General features: G+C 35.7%; 1 protein-coding gene across 10 annotated transcripts in view; it reads left to right on the forward strand.

The window, feature by feature from the left end:
• RBM25 (RNA binding motif protein 25) overlaps positions 1 to 23,255 on the forward strand; it is a 47,082-nt gene that overhangs the window by 13,024 nt on the left and 10,803 nt on the right. For 9 of the 10 annotated variants that reach the window (XM_014539315.1, XM_014539310.1, XM_005865806.2 and 6 more), the window contains 10 exons: positions 3,785 to 3,842; positions 4,821 to 4,981; positions 9,456 to 9,641; positions 10,946 to 10,999; positions 11,227 to 11,310; positions 14,689 to 14,975; positions 16,511 to 16,733; positions 16,841 to 16,930; positions 19,073 to 19,146; positions 20,417 to 20,567. In XM_014539315.1, coding sequence (XP_014394801.1) covers positions 3,785 to 3,842; positions 4,821 to 4,981; positions 9,456 to 9,641; positions 10,946 to 10,999; positions 11,227 to 11,310; positions 14,689 to 14,975; positions 16,511 to 16,733; positions 16,841 to 16,930; positions 19,073 to 19,146; positions 20,417 to 20,567 — 1,368 coding nt within the window. The remainder of the gene's footprint in view (positions 1 to 3,784; positions 3,843 to 4,820; positions 4,982 to 9,455; positions 9,642 to 10,945; positions 11,000 to 11,226; positions 11,311 to 14,688; positions 14,976 to 16,510; positions 16,734 to 16,840; positions 16,931 to 19,072; positions 19,147 to 20,416; positions 20,568 to 23,255) is intronic. The other variant, XM_014539316.1, reaches the window with a different exon arrangement.

The following is a 23,255-nucleotide window of genomic DNA, read 5'->3' on the forward strand; positions in this document are numbered from 1 at the left end:
CACTCTATTCTTTTTTTTATTGCTAAAAGTATTACAAAGGGTATTGCATATGTGTCCTTTTTTTTCCCCCTGCCCTTGACAATCCCCTGGCCTCCCCTACCCCCCAGGGTCTTATGTCCATTGGTTATGCTTATATGCGTGCATACAAGTCCTTCGGTTGATCTCTTACCCCCTCCCCCCCCTTGAATTTGTGTGATTGATTGCTTGCGGTTATATATGTATATACACACATACATATATTTTAATTTATTGATTTGAGAGAGAGAGAGGGAAAAACATCGATTTGTTGTTCCACTTATTTATGCATTCATTGGTTGATTCTTATATGTGCCCTGAGCAGGGATTGAACTCGAAACCTTGGCATCTTGGGACGACACTCTAACCCAGGGGTCCTCAAACTACGGCCCGTGGGCCACATGCAAATACATATATTGTATTTGTTCCCATTTTGTTTTTTTACTTCAAAATAAGATATGTGCAGTGTGCATAGGAATTTGTTCATAGTTTTTTTTTAAACTATAGTCCGGCCCTCCAACGGTCTGAGGGATAGTGAACTGGCCCCCTGTTTAAAAAGTTTGAGGACCCCTGGTCAATGGGGTCTTGGCAGCGTAGGCTGCAATTTGATGGGCTGGTGCTCCAGGATGGTGGCGGGACCTGTGTCCCACTTGGGGAAAGCTGAGTGTTGCTTTGTGGGCGCCAGGTCCACTGTGCCATTTCTCTGTGCGCATCATGGCAGCTCCTGCATGGAGCATCTGCCCCTTGGTGGTTAGTGTGTGTCATAGCGACCTGTCGGAAGGTGGGAAGGATACTTAGCATACAGACAGTCCTCGGTTTACATTGGACTCGATGTTCCTCGTTTCGTGGTTACGTCGCCATCTCCCATTTATTTGTAAAAAAAAATGTTCCGTCATTTCGATGTATGTACATATGTGTTTTATGTTTCTTTTATTTACTGTATTTACCACAAGTAAAGGTCAGGGATTGTTATCTTTCTTTTAATTTTTTTTTACTATTTCACTTCATTACTGCTGTGTATGTGCTCCATGTGAGTGATGTAGGTGCTTATGTAGGTGGGCTCCGACTTACAGCAAAAGGCAAAAATCGTCGCGCTGTAGGAATGGCTCTCCAACATACCCGAAGATTAGCCTTTTATATAGATAGATTGGTATTTCATTCCCTTTTATGGCCTGATAGTGTTCCATTTAATGGCTCTTCCATATTTTGTTTACTCTTTCAGTTAATTTACAATTAGTTTGTTTCCACTTTTTGGTTACTATGAATAATGGCACTAAGAATATTTGTGTACAACTTTTTGTATGGAGGAGATGTGTATATTTTTTCAGTTTGAAATATCCCTTTAAAAAACTTGTTCTTGATTTATATGTGCAACAGAGTGCTTTGTTTTTAAGCTTTCTTTGGATTCCTAAATTGATGTCTTTTCTGCCTTTTATTTCTCTTCCACTTTTAGGTGTTCCCATAAATGTCTGGTGATCCTAGATTGTCTGTCATGTTTAAGAGTTAGGGATTAAGCCATAACCGGTTTTGCTCAGTGGATAGAGCGTCGGCCTGCGGACTGAAAGGTCCCAGGTTCGATTCCGGTCAAGGGCGTGTACCTTGGTTGCGAGCACATACCCAGTAGGAGATGTGCAGGAAGTGGCTGATCGATATTTTTAACTCTCTATCTCTCTCCCTTCCTCTCTGTAAAATCAATAAAATATATTAAAAAAAAAAAGAGTTAGGGATTAAAAGGCTTTTTTATACTGGATTTGTAAAATGTTAGACATTATTTTAAGCAATCTAACCAACAGCCAGCTGTATTAAATATTCATATGTGGAGGTTTTTTTCTTTGAGGCTGGTTGTTTTCTCTAGAAAACTTGGTTCATGCCTCATGAGTATATGATTGGCTACCTGTATGGGTTGGGGTTGAAGGGCTAATTTCAAGCATTCCTTTTTTTAAATATATTTTTATTGATTTCAGAAAGGAAGGGAGAGATAGATAGAAATATCAGTGATGAGAGAATCATTGATCAGCTGCTTCCTGTACATCCCCCACTGGGGATCCAGCCCACAACCCAGGCATGTGCCCTGACCAGGAATCAAACCGTGACCTCCTCTTTCATAGGTTGATAACCAACCACTGAGTCACACAGGCCAGGCTCAAGCATTTCTTTTTTTTTTTCAAGCATTTCTTATACTTTTACCTTTTTTCCTTGTTACCCACTCGATATCTTATCCAAATTTTCCTTCATATCTGGTGCTTCATATCACAAGCTTGTGTGTTCACCTTCTTCAGACAAAACTCTTCTGTTCTCTGGGGGTGGGGACTAAGGTAGTTACTTGAGAAGAATTTTGACTTTAATTATGCTGTATTTATATTGTTAGGCAAGCACCTGTTTTTATTCAGCTTCATGCTTCAACCCCATTTTCCACTCTACCTTATTTTTATTTTTTTATTGAGAGAGAGAGGCAGAAACATCGATTTCTTGTTCTACTTATTTATGCATTCATTGATGGTTTCTTGTATGTGCCCTGACTGGAGATGGAACCTGCAACCTTAGCATTTGGATGGTGCTCTACCCAACTGAGCTACACGGCCAGGACCCCCCCCCCCCCCCTTTTTGTTGACCTCTAGATCTACTTGGCTTTGTAGAATCACTTTAGCCTTTCTTTTTCACCAGTATCTGCCTCTGTAGACACTTGGAGTTATAGCTTTCTTTGCTCTATAGCAGTGGTTCTCAACCTTCCTAATGCCACGACCCTTTAATACAGTTCCTCATGTTGTGGTGACCCCCAATTTCATTGTTACAAATTGAACATAATTAAAGCATAGTGATTAATCACAAAAACAATATGTAATTATATATGTGTTTTCCGATGGTCTTAGGCAATCCCTGTGAAAGGGTCGTTCAAACCCCCAAAGGGGTCGCGACCCACAGGTTGAGAACCGCTGCTCTATAGGATGAGTTACCATCCATCATTTTGTTTGTTTAAAATTTTGTTGAATTTTGCTGCTGTTTCTCGTGCAATGTTAGACTTCAAGTGTTTTTACCTTTTATATTATTTGATTATAAAAACAAAGAGAAAAAATATCATTTTAGTGATTTCTCTGAAGGGAGATGTGAAACATTCGCATTCAGCTTTGACAGGCAAACCAGGTATTTTCTAGAAGTAATTTTTTTAAACCTACGTGTTTTTTAATAATTAGAAATAATGTTTTAAAATTGAAAATGGAAAAAAGTTGTAATAAAGTCCCACCCTTCACACAACCTGCCCCTTAACATTTTGGAATATTTCTGATCATTTTATGAAAATTCACTTTGTTTTTTTCATAATTAAAGTCTTACTATATATCTACAATTTCATGTCCCATGTTTTGCATCCCATATCAAGCACTTTCGCATGTCACTAAAACTTTTTAATATATACATGTATTTTAAAACAAAATCTTTATGAATTTAATTGAATTTACTATAGTTTTGACTATTATAACTTGGGCATTGATATATATATTTGTAGGATAAATAATGCTGTAAAATTTCTAATTAATTAAAACAATTTTCTGCAAATAAGAATCAGTAAGAATTTATATTTTTCTTTGAAATAATTTGTTATATATTTCTTTCATATAATAGATTTGTAGGAACTGAGAATTTTAAGAAACTTAGTTGCTAATATGATTTTTTTTTGCTTCTATTTTTTTCTTAGTGCTAATAGAGTTGTGCTCTTATTTGCATTATAAGTTAATTTTGTTAAGTGGTAACATTTTTTTTTTTCCTTTTTAAGAAATGTGGCTTGGTTTTAAGCTGGAAGAGAGTGCAAGGTGCATCTGGAAAACTTCAAGGTAGGTTCTTTTTTCTTTATTTATTGAGATCATTAAGTATTTACTGGCTTGTTTCACCTCACTTTTCACTTACAGTAATTTTAGACGTCCTTAGGATATGTCACACTAAAAATGTATGGTTAAATTTACTGTTTTAAGTTCACTCAGAATAGTTTCTTTCTGTATGGTTACGTCATTAACTTATGTAAATGTTTGGATTTACTTGTTTAATTTTACTTCCAATTTTTAGGTTACTCTTTTTTTTTTTAATTTTTCAGAGAGGAAAGGAGAGGGAGAGAAAGATAGAAACATCAGTGATGAGAGAGAATCATTGACCTGCTGCCTCCTGCATGCCCCCCCACTGGGGATTGAGCCCACAATCTGGGCATGTGCTTTTGGCTGGAATTGAACCTGGGACCCTTCAGTCCACAGGCGGACGCTCTATCCACTGAGCCAGACGAGCTAGGGCTAGGTTACTCTTTTTAAATTTAATTTTGTTTTAATATCGCTGATATAGAGTCATGGTAATAATAGTAAGACTAGTTATTAAAATGAAAGATACAGAAAAAAATTAGATGAATAATCAGCATAAGAGATTGTTACTTTTATAGTTTAACTTCTCAGAAAAATGTTGTATTTATGTTGAAGCAGCCTGTTCTCATTTATAGCTGTTAGGAAGTCTGGATGGAATGAGTTCATGACATAATTAACAGTCATGAAACGTGTTGAATTTGTTAACTATATTATCAGCACTTTTAATAAGTAGTAGTTTGCCTGATTAGAATTTTTCTTTTTCCCCTGTTTTTGTCTTTGTTCTTTTGGTTAAGGGTGTAAAAGTGAAACCCTTTTCAAAGGAAATTGAAGGAAAGGGTGGAGTGACAACATGAATAATCTTTGTATTACAATATTTGGTCTCTTAATGATTTTAACTTTTCATAAATACTCTTCATCTATCATTATTATAGTGATATTTTACTAATTCTTTACATCTGTTGCTAGCCTTTGGATTCTGTGAGTATAAGGAGCCTGAATCTACCCTCCGTGCAGTCAGGTTATTGCATGACCTGCAGATTGGAGAGAAGAAACTGCTTGTTAAAGTTGATGCAAAGACAAAGGCACAACTGGATGAATGGAAAGCAAAGAAGAAAGCTTCTAATGGGGTATGTTTTCCATAGTGTTATCTTTTCTAGACCAAATGTGCTCTTTCAGTGTAAATACTTATTATAAGTGAATCTAATATGGGGCTTTACAATCCCATCGTGCCTGTGACTACTAACATGCAGGAGGGTATTTTATAGTTTATAGTTATTTTAAGTCTTTTATCTACCCATTGTGGGTGGATGACTGTTGGTTTGCTTGTTCCAGGTTGGGATGAAGGTAGTAAGGGAGGCTGGACAAGGTTAACTTGCCAGAGAAAACATTGGTACAGACTATTCCAAACAGAGCTAATTCATTAAGGCAGCTTTGTAAGTAAGTACAAAATATATTTCAACCTACACAATTTTTATTAGTTGCCCTCTCTTTTAGAAGTATACAGGTTCTAAAATACTGAAAATTAAGTCTTATTATTTTCCTCAGGTGGGTGGCTATATAAAGCTAACCTAAAGAAAAGGAATTTTTATATATTGTATTGTAATATATGCATTACTATCTCAACAAAGCAAAAAATAGCTAAAATCTGAGTTTGTGTTTCTTTGTTATTCCTTTCTTCCTACTTCCTTTTGGCACCTCAAGCAGACCAGATCCAATTAGATTTATTATTTTTCTGTCTACAAAAACAAAACAGCCTTTTGTTCAAACTTTTATTATCATTTAAAATAGAAATAGCTTTCTTGTATATTCTTTGTAAAAAAGATTCATCAATTAAAGCAAACTATAAAAAAGAAATTATCACCCATATAATCCCATCACCTTTGGTAACCACTGTAGAGATTTTGTTTTTTTAAAATATGCTTGTATTGATTTCAGAGAAGAAGGAAAGGGGAGAGGTGGAAACATCATTGATGAGAGAGAATCATCAGTTGGCTGCCTCCTGCATGCCCCCTACCTGGGGATCAAGCTCGCAACCCGGGCATGTGTCCTGATGGGAAATCAAACCGTGACCTCCTGGTTCATAGGTCTACACTCAACCACTGAGCCATGCCTTCTGGGCATGTAGACATTTTGGTTCCATGTTTTTCCAGACAGTTTTCTGTGTGTATGAATATAGTTTTGATTGGAATATGTGTATTTTTCCTTCATAAATACAGGATTGAATTTTAAAGTATTGTTTTGTAATTAGCTTTTTTCCCATGTTTCCTTGGACTTTCAATAATTTAACTTATTTCGCTGCATTTAGTTTCCTCTCATCTGACTGTTTACAGTACTGGGTATATTTCCAAAACATAATTATAAGTATGCCTACTCCCTGCTCATCCATCCTTAATGGTTTTGAATTTCTTACTGTTTGCTGCAGTTTACCTTTCTTGTGTCTCCCATTCATCCCCTTCCATTCAGTCATGTATCCATACAAACTTAACGTGAGCTTTGCTGACATCTCAAGTCCTTGTTGCCCATTCACATAGTGTAATTAAAATGTTACTTGCTTCATCATATCTAACCCTTGATTCCTCTCAGGCAGAATTAAATGATCTCTTCCTATATCAAGCAGTTTTGTTCTGCTGTTAAAGTCAGTCTGCTTTGTAGTACATATTGTTTGTATTTCTCCGTCTCTCACTGCCTCTTATACCCAGTTTCATTCTTCTATCCTCCTCCATTCTCTGAGTATAAGATAGAAAGGGCAGTAACTTCACAGAGTGTGTCCCTTTATCTTGTACCTCCCCAGAACCTAGTATAATGTCTTGCCCATAGCAAAAACGGAATAAGCATTTAGTGAATAAGGAAATGCACGATTTTTTGTGACTCATTTAACTTGTAAATCACCATTAGCCAGAGCAAACACAATTTTAATTTGGGTATATCTTTCTTCAAGAATGGAAATAAAGCCACCTCCAATAAAAACAATTTTTTCAGGTAAATTGAAATTTTAAAAAATTAATAGGCATGACTCCTGTGTACACTTGGCATGGTGCCCAGGTGTTTGAAGTCATATGACAAAGTACATTATTTTTCTAGAATGTCAGTTTTCCTCAACAATGCGGATTTAAAAAATGTCAAGCAATTGTCAGAAAAAAATTTTTTAAAGTAACTTAGGCAGGTATAACTATACTGTGGAGTAGATTGCAGATTTGTCATGATTTTCCAAGATAAAATATGAGAGGTTACTTGTTTTTACTCCTTTATTGATTTCTTGGAGAAATTTAGAAAATAGTGGCTTAAGGTGGATGATAGGAGAATAAGACTTTGAGAAACTTGTGTGTTACTTTATTCAGGCATTTTTCTGGCTCTCAGGCAGAAAGGAAAAAATGCAGTTAGTTGGGTAGTTCTCTTTGACTAAAAGAAATCACAAAACACCACAAGCTCATCTAGAAAGAGAGATTTTTCTGACCCAGAATTTTAACAGGATTTATGTGTCTTGTCTAATGGCTTGATTGAAAGTTTTCATTTAGATTTTTCAGAATTTGTATAAGCAGTTCTTTCACTTTTAGTAAAATTAGTTCATTTGAAGTAGCCATGTTGATCTATTCCATGTCCTGTTGCTTTTTGGCTGTTCAGCAATAGAGGTAGAGCTATCTGCTTGAATGTCACAGTTAGTGGTTGTTAATGTTCAAGAATGAATTCTGACAAGTTTTGAAAGTACAGATAATCTCTGGAAGGAGACACTTATGTTACACTTTAATTGATAGATGCTATAGGTAGGAACATCTTCACATCTTTGCCTGTTAATTAGTCTGGCCAAATCTACATTTCCTCAAAAGAAAAAGCTCTGCGTTTGCTCCAAAGAAGTTCTTCTTTTGGGTTCTAGAAGTCAGAGCCAAAGAAGCCTAGAAGGGCTGTTTTCCAACTTTACAACCAGTAGCTTTATTATTGAAGCTCTTAAATTTTTCTGAAAAGAGCTTATTTTGTTGCGTTTTTTCACACTTCTTTACCATTTTAAGTTTTAAGAAGAGAGGAATTGAGAGTAACGGAAAATTATCCAATGTTTTGAGGTCAGTCTGTAAATTTTGTGTTTTGAACTGGATTAATTCCTTAACTGGGAGATTTGAAATAAAACCTAGAAACGATAATAATAATAGTACCACAGTAGAAGCCAATAATTTTTTTTAATTGTCTAAAGTTTTAGATTTGTCTTCTTTTTCCCCAATTGACCCCCCCCCCCCAACAGCCATTCCCATCCTAGGCAAGCCCCCACCGCATCAGTGCCTGTGTCTGTTAGATATGCTAATATGCATTCATATAAGTCCTTGGGTTGCTCTCTAACACCCCCCCCCCATTTGTCTCTGGACCTATTCTTGTGAAGCCAGTAATTTTTTTTCATATCAACACAAGTAACAATCTAGACTTCTTTTAAAAAATAATGAAGTTTTACAAATAGTTGCTTATTTGTGAGAAGCATTACAACATGAGTTTTGTGTTGTTTTTTTAAATGCTGCATTTGCAAATCATGGGAATAAATACTCGTGCAGTATTTACAGTTGATTTTTTTTCTTAGTATGTATGATTTTTTTAAAAAAAATATTTTAAAATTGATTTTTAGAGAGAGGAAGGGAGAGGGCTATGGAGAGAGAAACATCGATGAGACAAGAACATCATCGATGGGCTACCTCCGGCACACCCCACACTGGGGATTGAGCCTGCAACCTGGGCATGTGCCCTGGCTGGGAATTGACCTCTTGGTTCCTAGGTCGATGCTCAACTGCTGAGCCACACCAGCTGGGCAGTATATGATTTTTATAAGTGGCATTCCCACATTATAGACATTTTAGAGAGCAGGGGTGGGGAGAAAAGAAGCCATTGCTTCACTTCTGACCTGTGTGATGCTTGCATTTAATTGTACAAAACTGTCTTAGTGCTTTTTGTTCCTTTCACCTAAATGTGCTTTTTGATTTTAAATAGTGGCTAGCATAGTGTACATAAAATTATATTTTGCTTTTTTCACATAATTACATTTTCAACTGTTGAGTTAGGAAATATTCTTAGTTTGTGCAAGTATTGAGCAAGACAGTCTGAAAAACTGGGAAAGCTTGGCAGATGTTTTGTGCAGTATGTTAGTCCTATGATTTAATCTTCAATTATAGCTGGGTAGGGGTCAAAATATTAGCTACCAAGGGTAGAAAGGGAAAGAAATGATGAAAGTTTATTTTATAAAGCTAAGAGCAAAATCAGGTCTGCATTTAATAGAACCTCAGAGATGTGTGTGTTTTTTAATTAAAAAATATTTGTATTGATTTCAGAGAGGGAGAGAGGGAAACATCAATGATGAGAAAGAATTATCCATTGGCTGCCTCCTGCATGCTCCCTACTGGGGATCAAGCCTACAACCTGGGCATGTGCCCTGACCAGGAATCATACTGGCAACATCCTGGTTTATGGGTCATTGTTCAATCACTGAGCCACACCGCCCAGGCAAACTACATAGATTTTTTTTGAAGAAAACATGTTTGTTTTGTGTGCTAACTCTTAGAATGTTTTTCATTTTTCTCGGTTAATTCTCCCCAACCCCCCTCCTGAATTTGCCTTGTTTTCTGTTTTAAGACTGCTAGGCCAGAAACTGTCACTAATGATGACGAAGAAGCCTTAGATGAAGAAACTAAGAGAAGAGATCAGATGATCAAAGGGGCCATTGAAATTTTAATACGTGAATACTCCAGTGAGCTCAATGCCCCTTCACAAGAATCGGACTCTCACCCCAGGAAGAAGAAGAAGGAAAAGAAGGAGGACGTATGTGTTATTAAATTCTGACAACAGTCATTTCTACAATTTACTTTTTATGGTGTCACTCTTGTGCTTTCAGTACATTTTAACTTTTGAGGGGGAAATAGAAGAATGACTAGCATTTACAATAATTGTACTGTTAAGCCTAATTTGACCTGTTCTACCAATTAACTCCTAATATTTTTACCAAAACATTTCTGTTTACTGTGTTTAAAATGCACTGGCATTTAAGCTTGTACTTAGCTGTGGATTCAAATTGAGTAAGGGAAAAACCACCTTCAGTGATGAATTGTAGGTACTTATATTAAGGGTTATAGTAAAATGTTTTTGGCTATGAAGGACTGGCCTTGTTTTACCTAATTATCGTTCAGTCTCTGCCCCAAGTAGGACGCTGGTATCCTTCACTGAAGATTTTTTACCCATTCTTTAATTTTTAGCTGTGTCTCCTTATAACCACGTCTCATTCCCCTCCATGGACAGTAATGCTGTTCAAATTCTAGCTGGAAAACTGTGAAAGAGCAGCACAAGATGACACACTCTTCTGCAGTGTATTAATATAACCACTCTGTCTGACCAAGCTAACTGAACATTAGGGAGTCCAGGTTGAAAGAAAATGTTTGGCTTTCTTATACTAATTTCTTTTGAATAAACTAAGAGAAATTATGGGGAGTGTCCTTTAAAAATATCAGAATTATTTTATATGCATGGATTGCATATATGTGAAAAAGTAATATGGAACATATTATAATTTAATATCAAGGTTCATATCATTTAGGATTTCATTGCCTTATTAGGCCAGCTTCAATTTTGTTTGTGGCCAAATACATTTTTATTACTTGTCTCATTCTTCCTCACATGGTCATAAATACCTGTCTGGTGAAATGCCGATAGTTGGGAATGGTAATTGGTAGAGTTAGTCAGGTACAGGGTAATTGAGTTTAATGGGAAAGGAGAAAGTAACTAGACATATATGTTGGATATGGATTGGTAAGAGTGGATCAAAGAAATCCTGCTCTACGGCAGGAATTATGGATACATTTTATTGGTATGATTGTTTCCTATATCTGGGTCAAGAAAAAAGCCCCACTAGTATGAGACCCTCCTTATTCTGTTGCTTAGGGAAGTTGGAGGGAGAGGAGGTGATGGGAGAGGTTGTAGACTAAGAGTGAGTGAAATATTTTTATTATCAAGTAATTTGAAATCAAGAAAATGTCCCAGAAGCAGTGCTTATAGTATAAAATAGCATTGTTTTGCAGGTTAATGTGAACTCTTGTGTTTTTTAAAAAAAATCTTTGTGGATTTTTTTGCAGATTTTCCGCAGATTTCCAGTGGCACCTTTGATCCCGTATCCACTCATCACTAAGGTTTGTTTACATTGAAGGCTTTGACAATAAATATGTTCACTGCTGATTGTCACATTTTTAATTCTTGTCTACCAGATTTTTCACTAACTTAGATCATTACATTTGTTACTATATAAGTTCTTTTTATTTATTTACTCTTATCTTTTGTAAGACCTGTACAGAATATCTAACCTTTGCTTTTTATTAGATTGATCTTTATGCATTCCCTCCTGTCCCCTGTCTTTTAGGAAGATATAAATGCTATAGAAATGGAAGAAGACAAAAGAGACCTGATATCCCGAGAGATCAGCAAATTCAGAGATACACACAAGGTAGTATTCTTGTTTTTTTCACTTGATATCAATCTAGACTTTTTACAGAATCCAAAGCAAACAGACAAAAAAAAAAATCAACCTTACATTAGGATATAAATTTAAATGCTTTTTATAGGTTTAATTGATATTTAGATAGAAACAAACAAGACCAATATCATATTAAAGTGGACCTTGACATATTATATTTTATTTATTTTTTTTAGTTACTGACTACTCTGCAGTCATCTCACTTTAATATGAATAAAAGCTAATTTTATTTTTAGGTTTCAACATAAACATCAAGGTCAGATTTAAACTAGATTCAAGGGGACAGGATAACATACACTGTAGTGTATTTCTGGGGGCATTTATTTAACTTAATCTTAGGAAAACCTTTTCTTTAGAGCTGAGGTTAAAAATTAAGATTTATATTTGTGTAGATTTAATTTGAGAGGGGGAGATTTAAAAAAGTAGGTCAGTGATTACCAGACTTACCAAATTTTAGATGCATGGAAGAACTGTAAATGCCCATAAAGCTAATCTATTCATTGACCCCCACCATTATGATAGAGATCATATGGTGACTAATGCAAGATGAAACACTCAGCTTGGAAAGTAACAAGGAATAGGATGTAAGTATGAGCTTCTGTTTTTTATTATATTTATGGATGCCCCCTCAGAAAAATATGCAAAGGGGTAACTGGCTTGGAAATGGGTATTTGTGTGTAGTAAATCTCACGAGTTTTGCCTATTGAAAGCTTCTCTCAATGACAGTGCATCTGTGAATGTTCGCTGATGTTGAAGTTGATGCTTTTGGACAGTAAAATGCAAACACTGCATGAAATATATTTTGATGTTAAAGATAGTAAAGTATTACTGGTTCTTCCACATAAGACTGAGTGACTTTTAACTCAGTGAAAAGTTGAATTCATTTTTTCTTTTATTTAATCTTATTTTTTCTTACTGCTTTTAAAATTCCAAGTTGATAATTAATGCCATTGAATTAATGCTGCTGAACACTTATTATCCATGCCCAACCCTAGTTCACATACACAGTGCTTTTTCAGGAATTAAATATGAATAAAAGTACAAATGCAGTTCCCTCAGCTTAATTTTTAAAGGGATAGCCTGTGGGAAGTCATTTTAGAGGAATACTTTTGGTTATGTTTATTTTCAAACTCAGAGTCTGAGTAAGCTTGAAAACAGTATACAGTTGTGTGTGTGGTTTACCCCCTTTTTGTTATTTGTTAATCCCGGTCATGTCATTGGTAAAGTATGACAAAATCGTGTTTTTAAAAAATTATTTCAAGATATTTGCTTCAGAGTTTGAGAAGCTGTCAGGCATTTGACTTCCTTAGACTTATTTCACTGTAGGGTGGGTGGGGGAATGTTTCGAATTTCCAAAATGTGCTTTAACAAAAAGGTCAAAATGAAAAACTGTTCTTGTTATTGGGTGGATGGTTAAAGGAAATGTTTAAAACTTGAGTAACAAAAAATGAGCTCAGTGAACCTTTGCATGTTTTGGTATGAGTTTACTAAATAACCACAGACTGTCAGGGTATCAGCGTGGCAGGGGGCGTCCATTTACAGCACGGACGAGTCTGAAGAGAGAATAAGGTAAGATTTATGATTTCTTTCTATTCTTTCCTTTTCATTATTTCACTACTCATACCATTTTAGTGTCCATTTCCTCTTTCTTCAGTCTTTATCTTAAAATGCATATATGTGTGTGTATCTACTTACCACATATATAATCTTTTAGAAATGCATTTAGTATGGACCAGATTCACTCACTTTTTCATTTACTTAGAACAAAAACTTTGAATGAGTTCTGAAACAAATTATTACTTACATAAGTGAAACTGTACACCTAAGAAATAAGTAGTGCAGTGAATAAACAAGAGTAAAAAAATTGAGGAATTCTACAAAAGAAATTATTGGAACAGCTAAAGTCTGTAAGTATTTATCTCAGAAATAAACAAATTTCTTTATAAGTGTATGACACTGAGGTAAGTGTTATGTAGTCTAGCCTCATTTTACAATTAAAATTTTTGTAATCCATTAGAACTGTTTGAAAAATTAGAATTGCCCCTTTAAATAGCCTTTAGTTTCTGTCCTCTTTCTACCATTTCTTTTTCTCTTTCCTTTGTAATTTCAATGTATTCAGTATTAGCTTTGCCTGCATTCTACTTTGGTACAGACTGGCACAGCAGCTGAATATATTGATTTTTCATGCATTAGCTTTTCTTTCATAATCCTATCAGTTCTCTGATCCATGAGCAAGAGAAAAAGTATAAAAGGTAAGATTGCTTTTTAAAGTTGTTTTAAATGCTTTACATGACTGAGAAAAGAAAAAATGAACATTTTATTGTTACAGTTTAAATTTCATTTCAGTGACTCTAAACATGGAACCAAAGAGATAAATGTGTTGTTTTTGTTTTGTTTTTCCTGTTTGGGGTATTTTTTCTTCTTCTGAGTTTGTATAGAAACCGTGTGGTGCACTGGTAATCTTGTGAGGGTACAAACTTGGTCTGACTTTGTTAATTTGGTTTATTTGTGAACCATGTACTTGCTCTTCCTCCCAGAAACATAGCTTGTAGGCAAGGTTAATCCAGTGTTGGCGATCCATGTCCTAACACAGCATCTGTAAGTTAATACACAATCATTCCTTCCCAGGATGGATTTATCACTGTTGATATATTTTTATTGTCTTATAGGCATAATGGGCACAAATATATTGCTTTTACAGTTAAGTTAAAATTTTTGCTTGAAGTGAGTGATTTTTCAAACTTTTGAATTTGGTGGGCTGTCCATCTTGTAATGGTGGGAGTAAATGTTTCCACAGATAGTGAGGCAGATCTTGGTTGAATTTACCTTGCCTTTTGGAGGGTGGGCATATTAGAAGACATACTATTTAGTTGCGTTACAGTGACCTGACTCTTCTTCTCCACCTCCTTTTTAAAACCCTTAATCACAACCTTTAGGTAGTGGGAAGTCGTGGTTTGAAATTAGTATCCATAATCCCACTGATTTACAGAAATTTATAATGGGAAGAATCACATTTTTGCTAACTGATTGTCTTTTTAGAACTCTATGAACCAACACATTCTTCATGATCATTTTAGTTATATAATCATTGAGTGGCTAGCCACACTTGACACAATCTCCCAGCATCCAAGATTGGAGATTCCTGGTCTGTGTAGAGTATATGGTTTTGCACGAAATCTATCTAGTCTTGTGATTGCTTCAATTTAATTTGTCAAGTAAAACCACAAATATTTAATAGCAAAGTACCAGTGGTTTTTTTTGTTGTTGTTAATATTGGGCATTGTGCTGGGAAAAATCTGAATACTGGAACTACAGATTAACTCTAAAAGTACTTTTATTGGTTTCTAGAAACTGGAAGAAGAGAAAGGCAAAAAAGAAAAAGAAAGACAGGAAATTGAGAAAGAACGGAGAGAAAGAGAGAGGGAGCGTGAAAGGGAACGAGAAAGGCGAGAACGAGAACGAGAAAGGGCAAGAGAACGTGAACGAGAAAAGGAGAAGGAACGGGAGCGGGAACGAGAACGGGATAGGGATCGTGACCGGACAAAGGAGAGAGATCGGGATCGTGATCGAGAGAGAGATCGTGACCGCGATCGGGAAAGGAGTTCAGATCGGAATAAGGATCGGAGTCGATCAAGGTAAGGCTTTATAGAAGTTATTATTTTCGTGATAGCTTTAATTGAACTGCAGGTTAGCACTCTGTAGGACGACTTAACATTTATGTGATGAGGACTTCCTTAGCCACAGAGCGTGCCTGGCTTGCTGTATAACATATGCAAAACATTGGTGAAAATAACAATTTTAATATTAGGATTACTTTCTGTCTCAAGCCAGTTTTTACAGACCCAGAACATATCAACTGTCCATCCAATGCCCTGGGCAGACAGAATTCTGTTGTCTTTTTGGGCCGTTGGCCTTTTTCTTCTAGTCACCGTTTCATTGAGGTCCATTATACTGGGAAGTCAGTTCTAGTTTTAGCCTCTGGTGTTAATTTGGTCCTCTAGCCCACTGCACGCCCACAACTCACCTCTCTTATAAGTCCTAGTAATCTCATCTTTTTGTTTTATTTAGAAATTTTTCTTAATTATATTGATTTCAGTTGATTGATCTCAAATTCTTTAGGAATGAGGGAGCAAAAATGAGCAAAGGAAGGAAGAGGAAAAGGGAGAGTAGAAGGAGAGAAGAGAGAAAAGCACATCTTTTTTTTTTTTCAAGCTAGTTTTCAAATACACATTTTTGGCTTGCAGATTTTCCATCTGATTGTACCTGAAGGGAGGTCCCCTTTAAGTCAGTTAATCAGTTACTGGAACTGGAAGTTTAGTGCTCTTAATCTTTAGTGGGCATTAAAATTCTTCTTTTCCATCTCCCCTGGAATAACCAGTATCCTTTTGACTATTATTGAGAATTTTACATATATAAAATAGTGTCTTTATACTTATACTACAGAACAGTATATTTTTTCATATATACTATATATTTGTATTTAGATTCATGGCATTATATCATATACTGCAATTTGGTTTTATTGTTTCAAATTAAATATTTGAGAACTTTTCATTGCTCCTATAGTTGTAATTTATCCGTGTAACATGACAAAATGCTCTTTTCTCCTCACCCTTTATCACCTTTATTCCTTGACTACAAGTGAAATAAACTACTTTTTAATATGTTCATTAGCCTTTTGTATTTCTTTTCTTTTTTAAAAAATATATTTTTATTGATTTCAGAGAGGAAGGGAGAAGGAGAGAGATAGAAACATCAATGATGAGAGAGAATCATTGATCGGCTGCCTCCGGCATGCCACCTATTGGAGATTGAGGCTGCAACCCGGGCATGTGCTCTTGACCAGAATTGAACCCAGAACCTTTCAGCCTGCAGACTGACACTCTATCCACTGAGCCAGATCAGCTAGGGAAGCCCTTTGTATTTGTTATTTCCAGGGTTTCTTGGTTTATTTTCTGAGATACCAATATGCATTAACACCGAATTCAGAATTTGGGGCTAGAATTCTATTCTGTGCCTCTGATGAATATAGAGGAGTTTACAGTTTTGCAGAAATGAAATGCTGAATTCTGGCTTGTCTATTTCATAATATATGTTGTTCTCTACCTTGGTTTTTAAAGGAAAACAAAAAGAATGACAGTATTTTAAAAATCTTTTTTTTTTTATGTAGAGAAAAGAGCAGAGATCGTGAAAGGGAGCGGGAGCGGGAAAGAGAGAGAGAGAGAGAACGTGAACGAGAAAGAGAGCGTGAACGAGAAAGAGAGCGTGAAAGGGAACGGGAGCGAGAAAGAGAAAAAGACAAGAAAAGGGATCGAGAAGAGGATGAAGAAGATGCATATGAACGAAGAAAACTTGAAAGAAAACTCCGGGAGAAAGAAGCTGCTTATCAAGAGGTAAATTGAGGAAATGCTTATATTGGTAAAGTTGGGTACTTAGTAGCTTATGCAAAAATTTTAGAACCCTGTGTATATTTTTAAAGCTCTGACAATTTCGTTTTTAGCGCCTTAAGAATTGGGAAATCAGAGAACGGAAGAAAACCCGGGAGTATGAGAAAGAGGCTGAAAGAGAAGAGGAAAGGAGAAGAGAAATGGTAATAATCTAGGTTAAAAATAAGTGATTTTCAGATATAAATGAGGTCAAATCTTTTCTGTTAACTAGAAATAACTTTATAATTAAATTGTACAAGTTCCCAGCATAATATTATTTGTATATATTTCAAATAACCTTGAGACACTTTCAGTACACCAAAATCTTTATTCCCTTCTATTTTTCACATTTTTGCTATCTATACCAAATTATCTTTTGGTATTCTTTCAAAGTAAATCTGTCATAGAGTAATATATAAAATGAGAATTTATAGAACGTTCTCTGATTAAGAATCTGCAACATTTTTGAATTTGAAGAAGCAGCTTTGATATTCTGTATTGGTTGGTACATTGGGATGGATGAGAGTGTCCTGAGAAGACTTCTGGTTTTATAAGACTTCTGGTTTTATAAGTCAAAATTGTCTTTATATAACATTTATGGATTATAGGTTTTCCTTCGGTTACTATTTATTCTTTTTACTATATAATACGTAATCATAAAAAATACGTCTTTTTTTCACATTTGCTTTGTTTGATAAACTGTAACAGTGAACAATTGGTTTAGGTTGTTACTAAGTAAAATGTCAAAAATATATTTTATCATAGTATTTGCTTCAGTAGTATGTTCCATGTGTTCTGTCTTTACCAGAATTTCATGAAAGTTTCTTTATCTCCAGTTTGGAGATTATTCTTCCAAAAACTTCACTGAAGTTAGGAATCTTCTTCAAATAGTTTTGAACATGAGACATAGAGGGAATTTTTGTAAGTAACCAAAAGGGTGCATGCAGCAACTAGCTAGATAGTATGGGTGTTCTGAATAGTACATCCACTAATGTCATAGAATTATTTAAAATACTTCTTATTTCCCTGGATTATAGCTCCCGTTCTAGAATTTCTTTTTCATCCCTAGGTTAGAAAGTAGGAAGAGAATAATATAGTAAAAGACATAATTATTTGAAGAAATAATTGTGGAATAGGTTTAAAGTGACTTTTGCTTCCTATAAGCAAATCTGAAACCTATCTTTCTAGAAAAACATTTCCTATTAATTTTTTATTTGGAAACTTAGCAGTTATTTGCTTATTATAAAAATGTTCCAGTAACAGAAATATCGGATGTAAAAAGTGGAAGTTTCTGCACTCTTATGGAGCGATAACTTACGTTTGTTTAAGTACTTACCTTGTGGGCCCTCCTGTGTTTTATTTAGATATTTGTATTGTCATTGCTACTTGATAATCTACTTTTCATTTGACAAATTTTAAGTCTACATTATATCCCAGCCTTGTGCTAAGTACTGGGCATACAAGAATAAACAATGCTTCTAATTTTGAAATAAGTGGGTAATATTGTCAGGGAGATAAGGTACTTACTATAGCATGTGTGAGAGTGTTTAAGATGGTAAAGGTGTGTTCACAGTATTTTTGGAGTACAGAAAGAGACTGGGGGAGGAGCTGGTCATGGATAAATGATTAGATTGGGGAAGTCTTTATAGAGAGGTAACATTTGAACTGGATGAAGTGGTTAAAATTTTACTGCAGTCAGAAACCTACCATTACCTGCTTTGTAGTTGTTGATATAATAGATGTAGATTATATATGTATACATATATAATTGTTAGGTCTAACTGCTATTAAATATAATATTTGTTGTATATTTGAAATTTCAAAAGTAGGAATAAGAGGTTTGTGTACTCAAAGTGAGATAGGCATTACCTTTAAATTGATGCATGAACATGATTTTTTAATCCTGCATTTCACAAAAAGTACTTACAGTATCATTTACAAATGAAAATGTGTAAAATATTTTTGTTCAGTTAACAAATTCAGTAAGATAACTTCCAGTTTTGTTTACTGATTTGCTTAGGTTTCATTAATTAGAAGATAATTACTGTACTTTGAAGATTATATTCAGGGAACAAATTTATTATAGCATACTGTCTGTGGTTTTTATTTTACAGATAAGTCCTAATTCTGACTTGTCTTATGAGTAAAAGACAAAAGACATATACTGTTATTTACATTTAACATATGAAGTATATGAGAATTATAAAGTTCAAATGGTATGGATAAGAAAAATCTGTTCCCAAGAAAGGGGGAGGGTGTAACTTAAATGACTTTTATGTTAATTTTGCACACTTTATCCTTTCTAGGCAAAAGAAGCTAAACGACTAAAAGAATTCTTAGAAGATTATGATGATGATAGAGATGATCCCAAATACTACAGGTAAAGACCTTGCTTTATGAACTCATACTTTTAGCATTTCATAGGTATATTTTCCCCTTGTCTACCAGAGAGTGCACGTTCATTCAGCGGAATAAAGAACGAAATCTTCATATTCCCTCTTGTAATCGCACCCATAGCTGATATGCTATTCTGGAGGGGGTGGTTGGGCAGTGGGGGAAAGCACTGTTGGCAAAGGATTGACATTTCTATGTATCTTTGGCGGGGAGGGGGGATAATATAGTATTACAAATTTTTCTTCATGTATTTTAAAGAGGTTCAGTTTTTATAGCAAGTTATAATTGATCTTTATGACTGTCTGGAGTGGTCTAGAAATTATTTTCTTCAAGGATTTAAAGAATGCCACACAGTAATCTGAACCACCCTTCCATCCTCTTCTCCCAACCAATTGATATATTATTGTGAAGTGAGAGTTGGTGAATCCTTTGCTTTCCCTCTTCTCTTTGTTTTCCACAGAGTGTCTGAACTACTTTCATTCTAGCACTTACGGCATGGTGGTAAAATTGGTTTTGTTTGGCTCCCTGTACTCCAGACTATAATTTCCCTGAAGATAGGGGTCAATATTTTTATTTTTGAAAAATCTCTCATGTGCCTCATATGATCCAGACATGTAGTAAAGGCATTTAATATGTAGGTAAGCTTAATATTCAGGCGCTAAAACATCAGAATTAGCAAATTAAATGGAAAGAATTTCAAGAATTTGATTATTTGGAAAATGCAAAAAAGTGAAATTTTTGAATCATAAAATAGCAGTGTATAATTTCAACATTCTGAGGTATAATAAAGTGCTATATGGAGAGAACCTCTGATTTCTATTGATTCTGTACTACTAGTACTTTTTTCCGCAGGGAAATCATTTATTTTAATTGAAGATACAGATCTATTATTATTACTTCTTGTGTTAATTTTTCACAGCTTAGCATCCAAGCAAACATAGGTTATGTTTTGGGGTTTCCCTGTGGAATAGGCACAAAATGAGAACTTCCTTTTTCTCTGAAAGCTACTTTTCTGCTTGATTTAGATACTTATTTAGAATGACTTAACAATGAGGCATGGTTATAAGTGACAAGACAATGCTCACTTATTAAATAGTAACACGTAGAGATCACAATGTCTGCAGATACAGAACATTAAGGGTCTTTAGTCTTTTAGAATGCAGTTTTAGTATTGAAAGAAAGTGCTTTTGGAGACATCGTGTGCAATAATTGATGGTCTGAGTATTAAATAAGGCCTGTTACGATTACTTTTGCAGAGGAAGTGCTCTTCAGAAAAGATTGCGTGACAGGGAAAAGGAAATGGAAGCAGATGAACGGGATAGGAAAAGAGAGAAGGAAGAGCTAGAGGAAATCAGGCAGCGACTTCTGGCAGAAGGGCATCCGGATCCAGATGCAGAGCTTCAGAGGGTGAGTTACTATCACATAACAATATTTTAAGATCATGAAGTCATCTTTAAAAAAAAAATGTTTTTATTGATTTCAGAGAGGAAGGGAGAGGAAGGAGAGGGAGGTAGAAACATCAATGATGAGAGAGAATCATTGATTGGCTGCCTCTTGCATGCCCCACACTGGGGATCGAGCCTGCAACCCAGGCATGTGCCTGTCTGGGAATTGAACCATGATCTCCTCATTCATAGGAGAATGATGAGAAAGAATTTCTCATCTTAGTGGTTGATGCTCAACCACTAAGCCATGCTGGCTGGGCCTTTTAAAAAAAATTTTTATTTTATTAAATTTGTTGGGGTGACAATTGGTAGCATGTCATCTTAAGCCGACTATGATGTGGTTTAGTTTCTAAGGGAATATACTTTTAGGCACCATGAGCCTTGTTATTTTGGGGAGGTTATTACTACTTTTTCTTTCTATTATTGCACAGATAATCAGTATTGGCTCATTCTAAAAATCTTTCAAATGTTTTATTCATTTATTTCTATGAAGTATTATGTTAAATGAGTGTCTTTTAATGACACTTAGCTAGAAACCTCTTTTTACAGTGTGCTTTTGTCGTTTAAGTTTCTTCTGTCACTATCACCCTAAATATTTTGTTTCCAAAATAAAAATGTTTTTTTATGAATAGTTTGTCAATTTGAAAGGAAAAGACTATCATAGGACATGGCATACCTCATGCTGATTAGGAATAGAGTGTGTCATACAAAGTTTTTAAAATCTGTTGCATGTTATTAACAGAAACTATGTCTTACATGTCCCTTTTATTTTTCAAAATGAAATAGTGATCTTTTTTCTGTTGATAAAGTGCTTACATGAGTAAATAGAAAGCTTAGACAACATAGAACACAATAATGAGATTAAAGACCACCTGATTTCTATTAGCCATTTATAATCATTATAAATGAGTAGTTACTTTTTAAATGTTACCACACAGGTCACATATACTCCACTCAGACATAACTTTTATAAGTGGGATTATCATTTACATGCTGTGTTTTGGTGCTTTTAAATCAGGTGTAATCTTCCACCCAGAATTTTACCAATTTATAGCCCTTATGCCTTTTTTCATACTTTCACTATTGTGGCATATTGTTAGTCTTGTAACATTTAGATTGTGATGATTTTATTTTTTAATTCTGTGTCTACCAATGAATTTGAATTTTAATGTTTTCATATATATATATGTGTATATATATGTTTGTTTTTTAAATATATTTTATTGATTTTTTTACAGAGAGGAAGGGAGAGGGATAGAGAGTTAGAAACATCGATCAGCTGCCTCCTGTTGTGCCCGCAACCAAGGTACATGCCCTTGACCGGAATCGAACCTGGGACCCTTGAGTCCGCAGGCTGACGCTCTATCCACTGAGCCAAACTGGTTAGGGCCTTAGATATATTTTTATTTTCTATTTTTGTTTCATGCTTAAAATATTGATCTATTCATCTAAAAGTTTGTAATGCTCTCATGATTATTTTTTATTATCTTTCATAATTTTAGGGGGAATGTTCATATTGTTATAGGCCTTAAGAGTCCTAAATTCTTTCCATTGCCCTGTTTCTTTTGTTTGTGAATTCATAAGTGGCTACTACCCTTAGTCATTAACTAGAAAGAAGAAATAATTGTGACCCGGCTGATGTGGCTCTAGATTGAGTGCCAGGAGGTCATGGTTGGATTCCCGGTCAGGGCACATGCCTGGGTTGCGGGCTCAATCCCCAATAGAGGTTGTGCAGGAGGCAGCCAGTCAATGGTTCTCTCTCATCATTGATGTTCTCGTTTCGTTTCGTTTCGTTTCCTTCCTCCCTCCCTCCCTCCCTCCCTTCCTTCCTTTTCCCATCATTGATGTTTCTATCTCTCCTCCCTCTCCCTTCCTCTCTTTAAAATCAGTAAAAACAAAAAAAAAGGAAAGAAATGATTGTGTGTGTCCAAGCTGAGGATTTGTGTTTCCTCTCGTGTATTGTCTATACTGTTCTGAAATAAAACTTCTGGCTATAGCTGTAACCGGTTTGGCTCAGCTGATAAGAGCGTCAGCCTGCAGACTGAAGGGTCCCAGGTTCGATTCCAGTCAAGGGCATGTACCTTGGTTTCGGGCACATCCCCAGTGGGGAGTGTGCAGGAGGCAGCTGATCAATGTTTCTCTCTCATCGATGTTTCTAACTCTCTATCCCTCTCCCTTCCTCTCTGTAAAAAATCAATAAAATCCTATCTAATAAAAGAGAAACATGGTAATTAGCGTACAACCGCTACCCTTCCCATTGGCTAATCAGGGCGATATGCAAATTAACTGCCAGCCAAGATGGCGGCTAATTTGCATATGTAGGCACAATGCTGGGAGGCGAAAGGGAAAGGACGGAAGAAGCCCCCTGCCACTGACGGTGATCGGAAACCCAGGGGGGAGCTAAGAGCTGGGGGCAGGGCAAAGGCGGCCCCCAGCTGTGATCAGAGAACCAGACGCCTTTCCCGCCCTGGCCAGTGATAGCGGGAAGCAGGGGTGGAGCCAGCAATGGGAGCTGTGCAGGGACGGAGCCGGCAGTCCAGGGAGCTAGGGATCCCTTGCCCAGGCCTAAAGCCTTGGCCAAAGACATTAAGCCTGGGCAGGGGTGGAGCCTGCAATCGTGGGGAGCTGGGGGTCCCCTACACAGACCTAA

This window comes from Myotis brandtii, unplaced genomic scaffold, assembly GCF_000412655.1.
Source record: "Myotis brandtii unplaced genomic scaffold, ASM41265v1 scaffold213, whole genome shotgun sequence".
Classification (NCBI taxonomy): domain Eukaryota; kingdom Metazoa; phylum Chordata; class Mammalia; order Chiroptera; family Vespertilionidae; genus Myotis; species Myotis brandtii.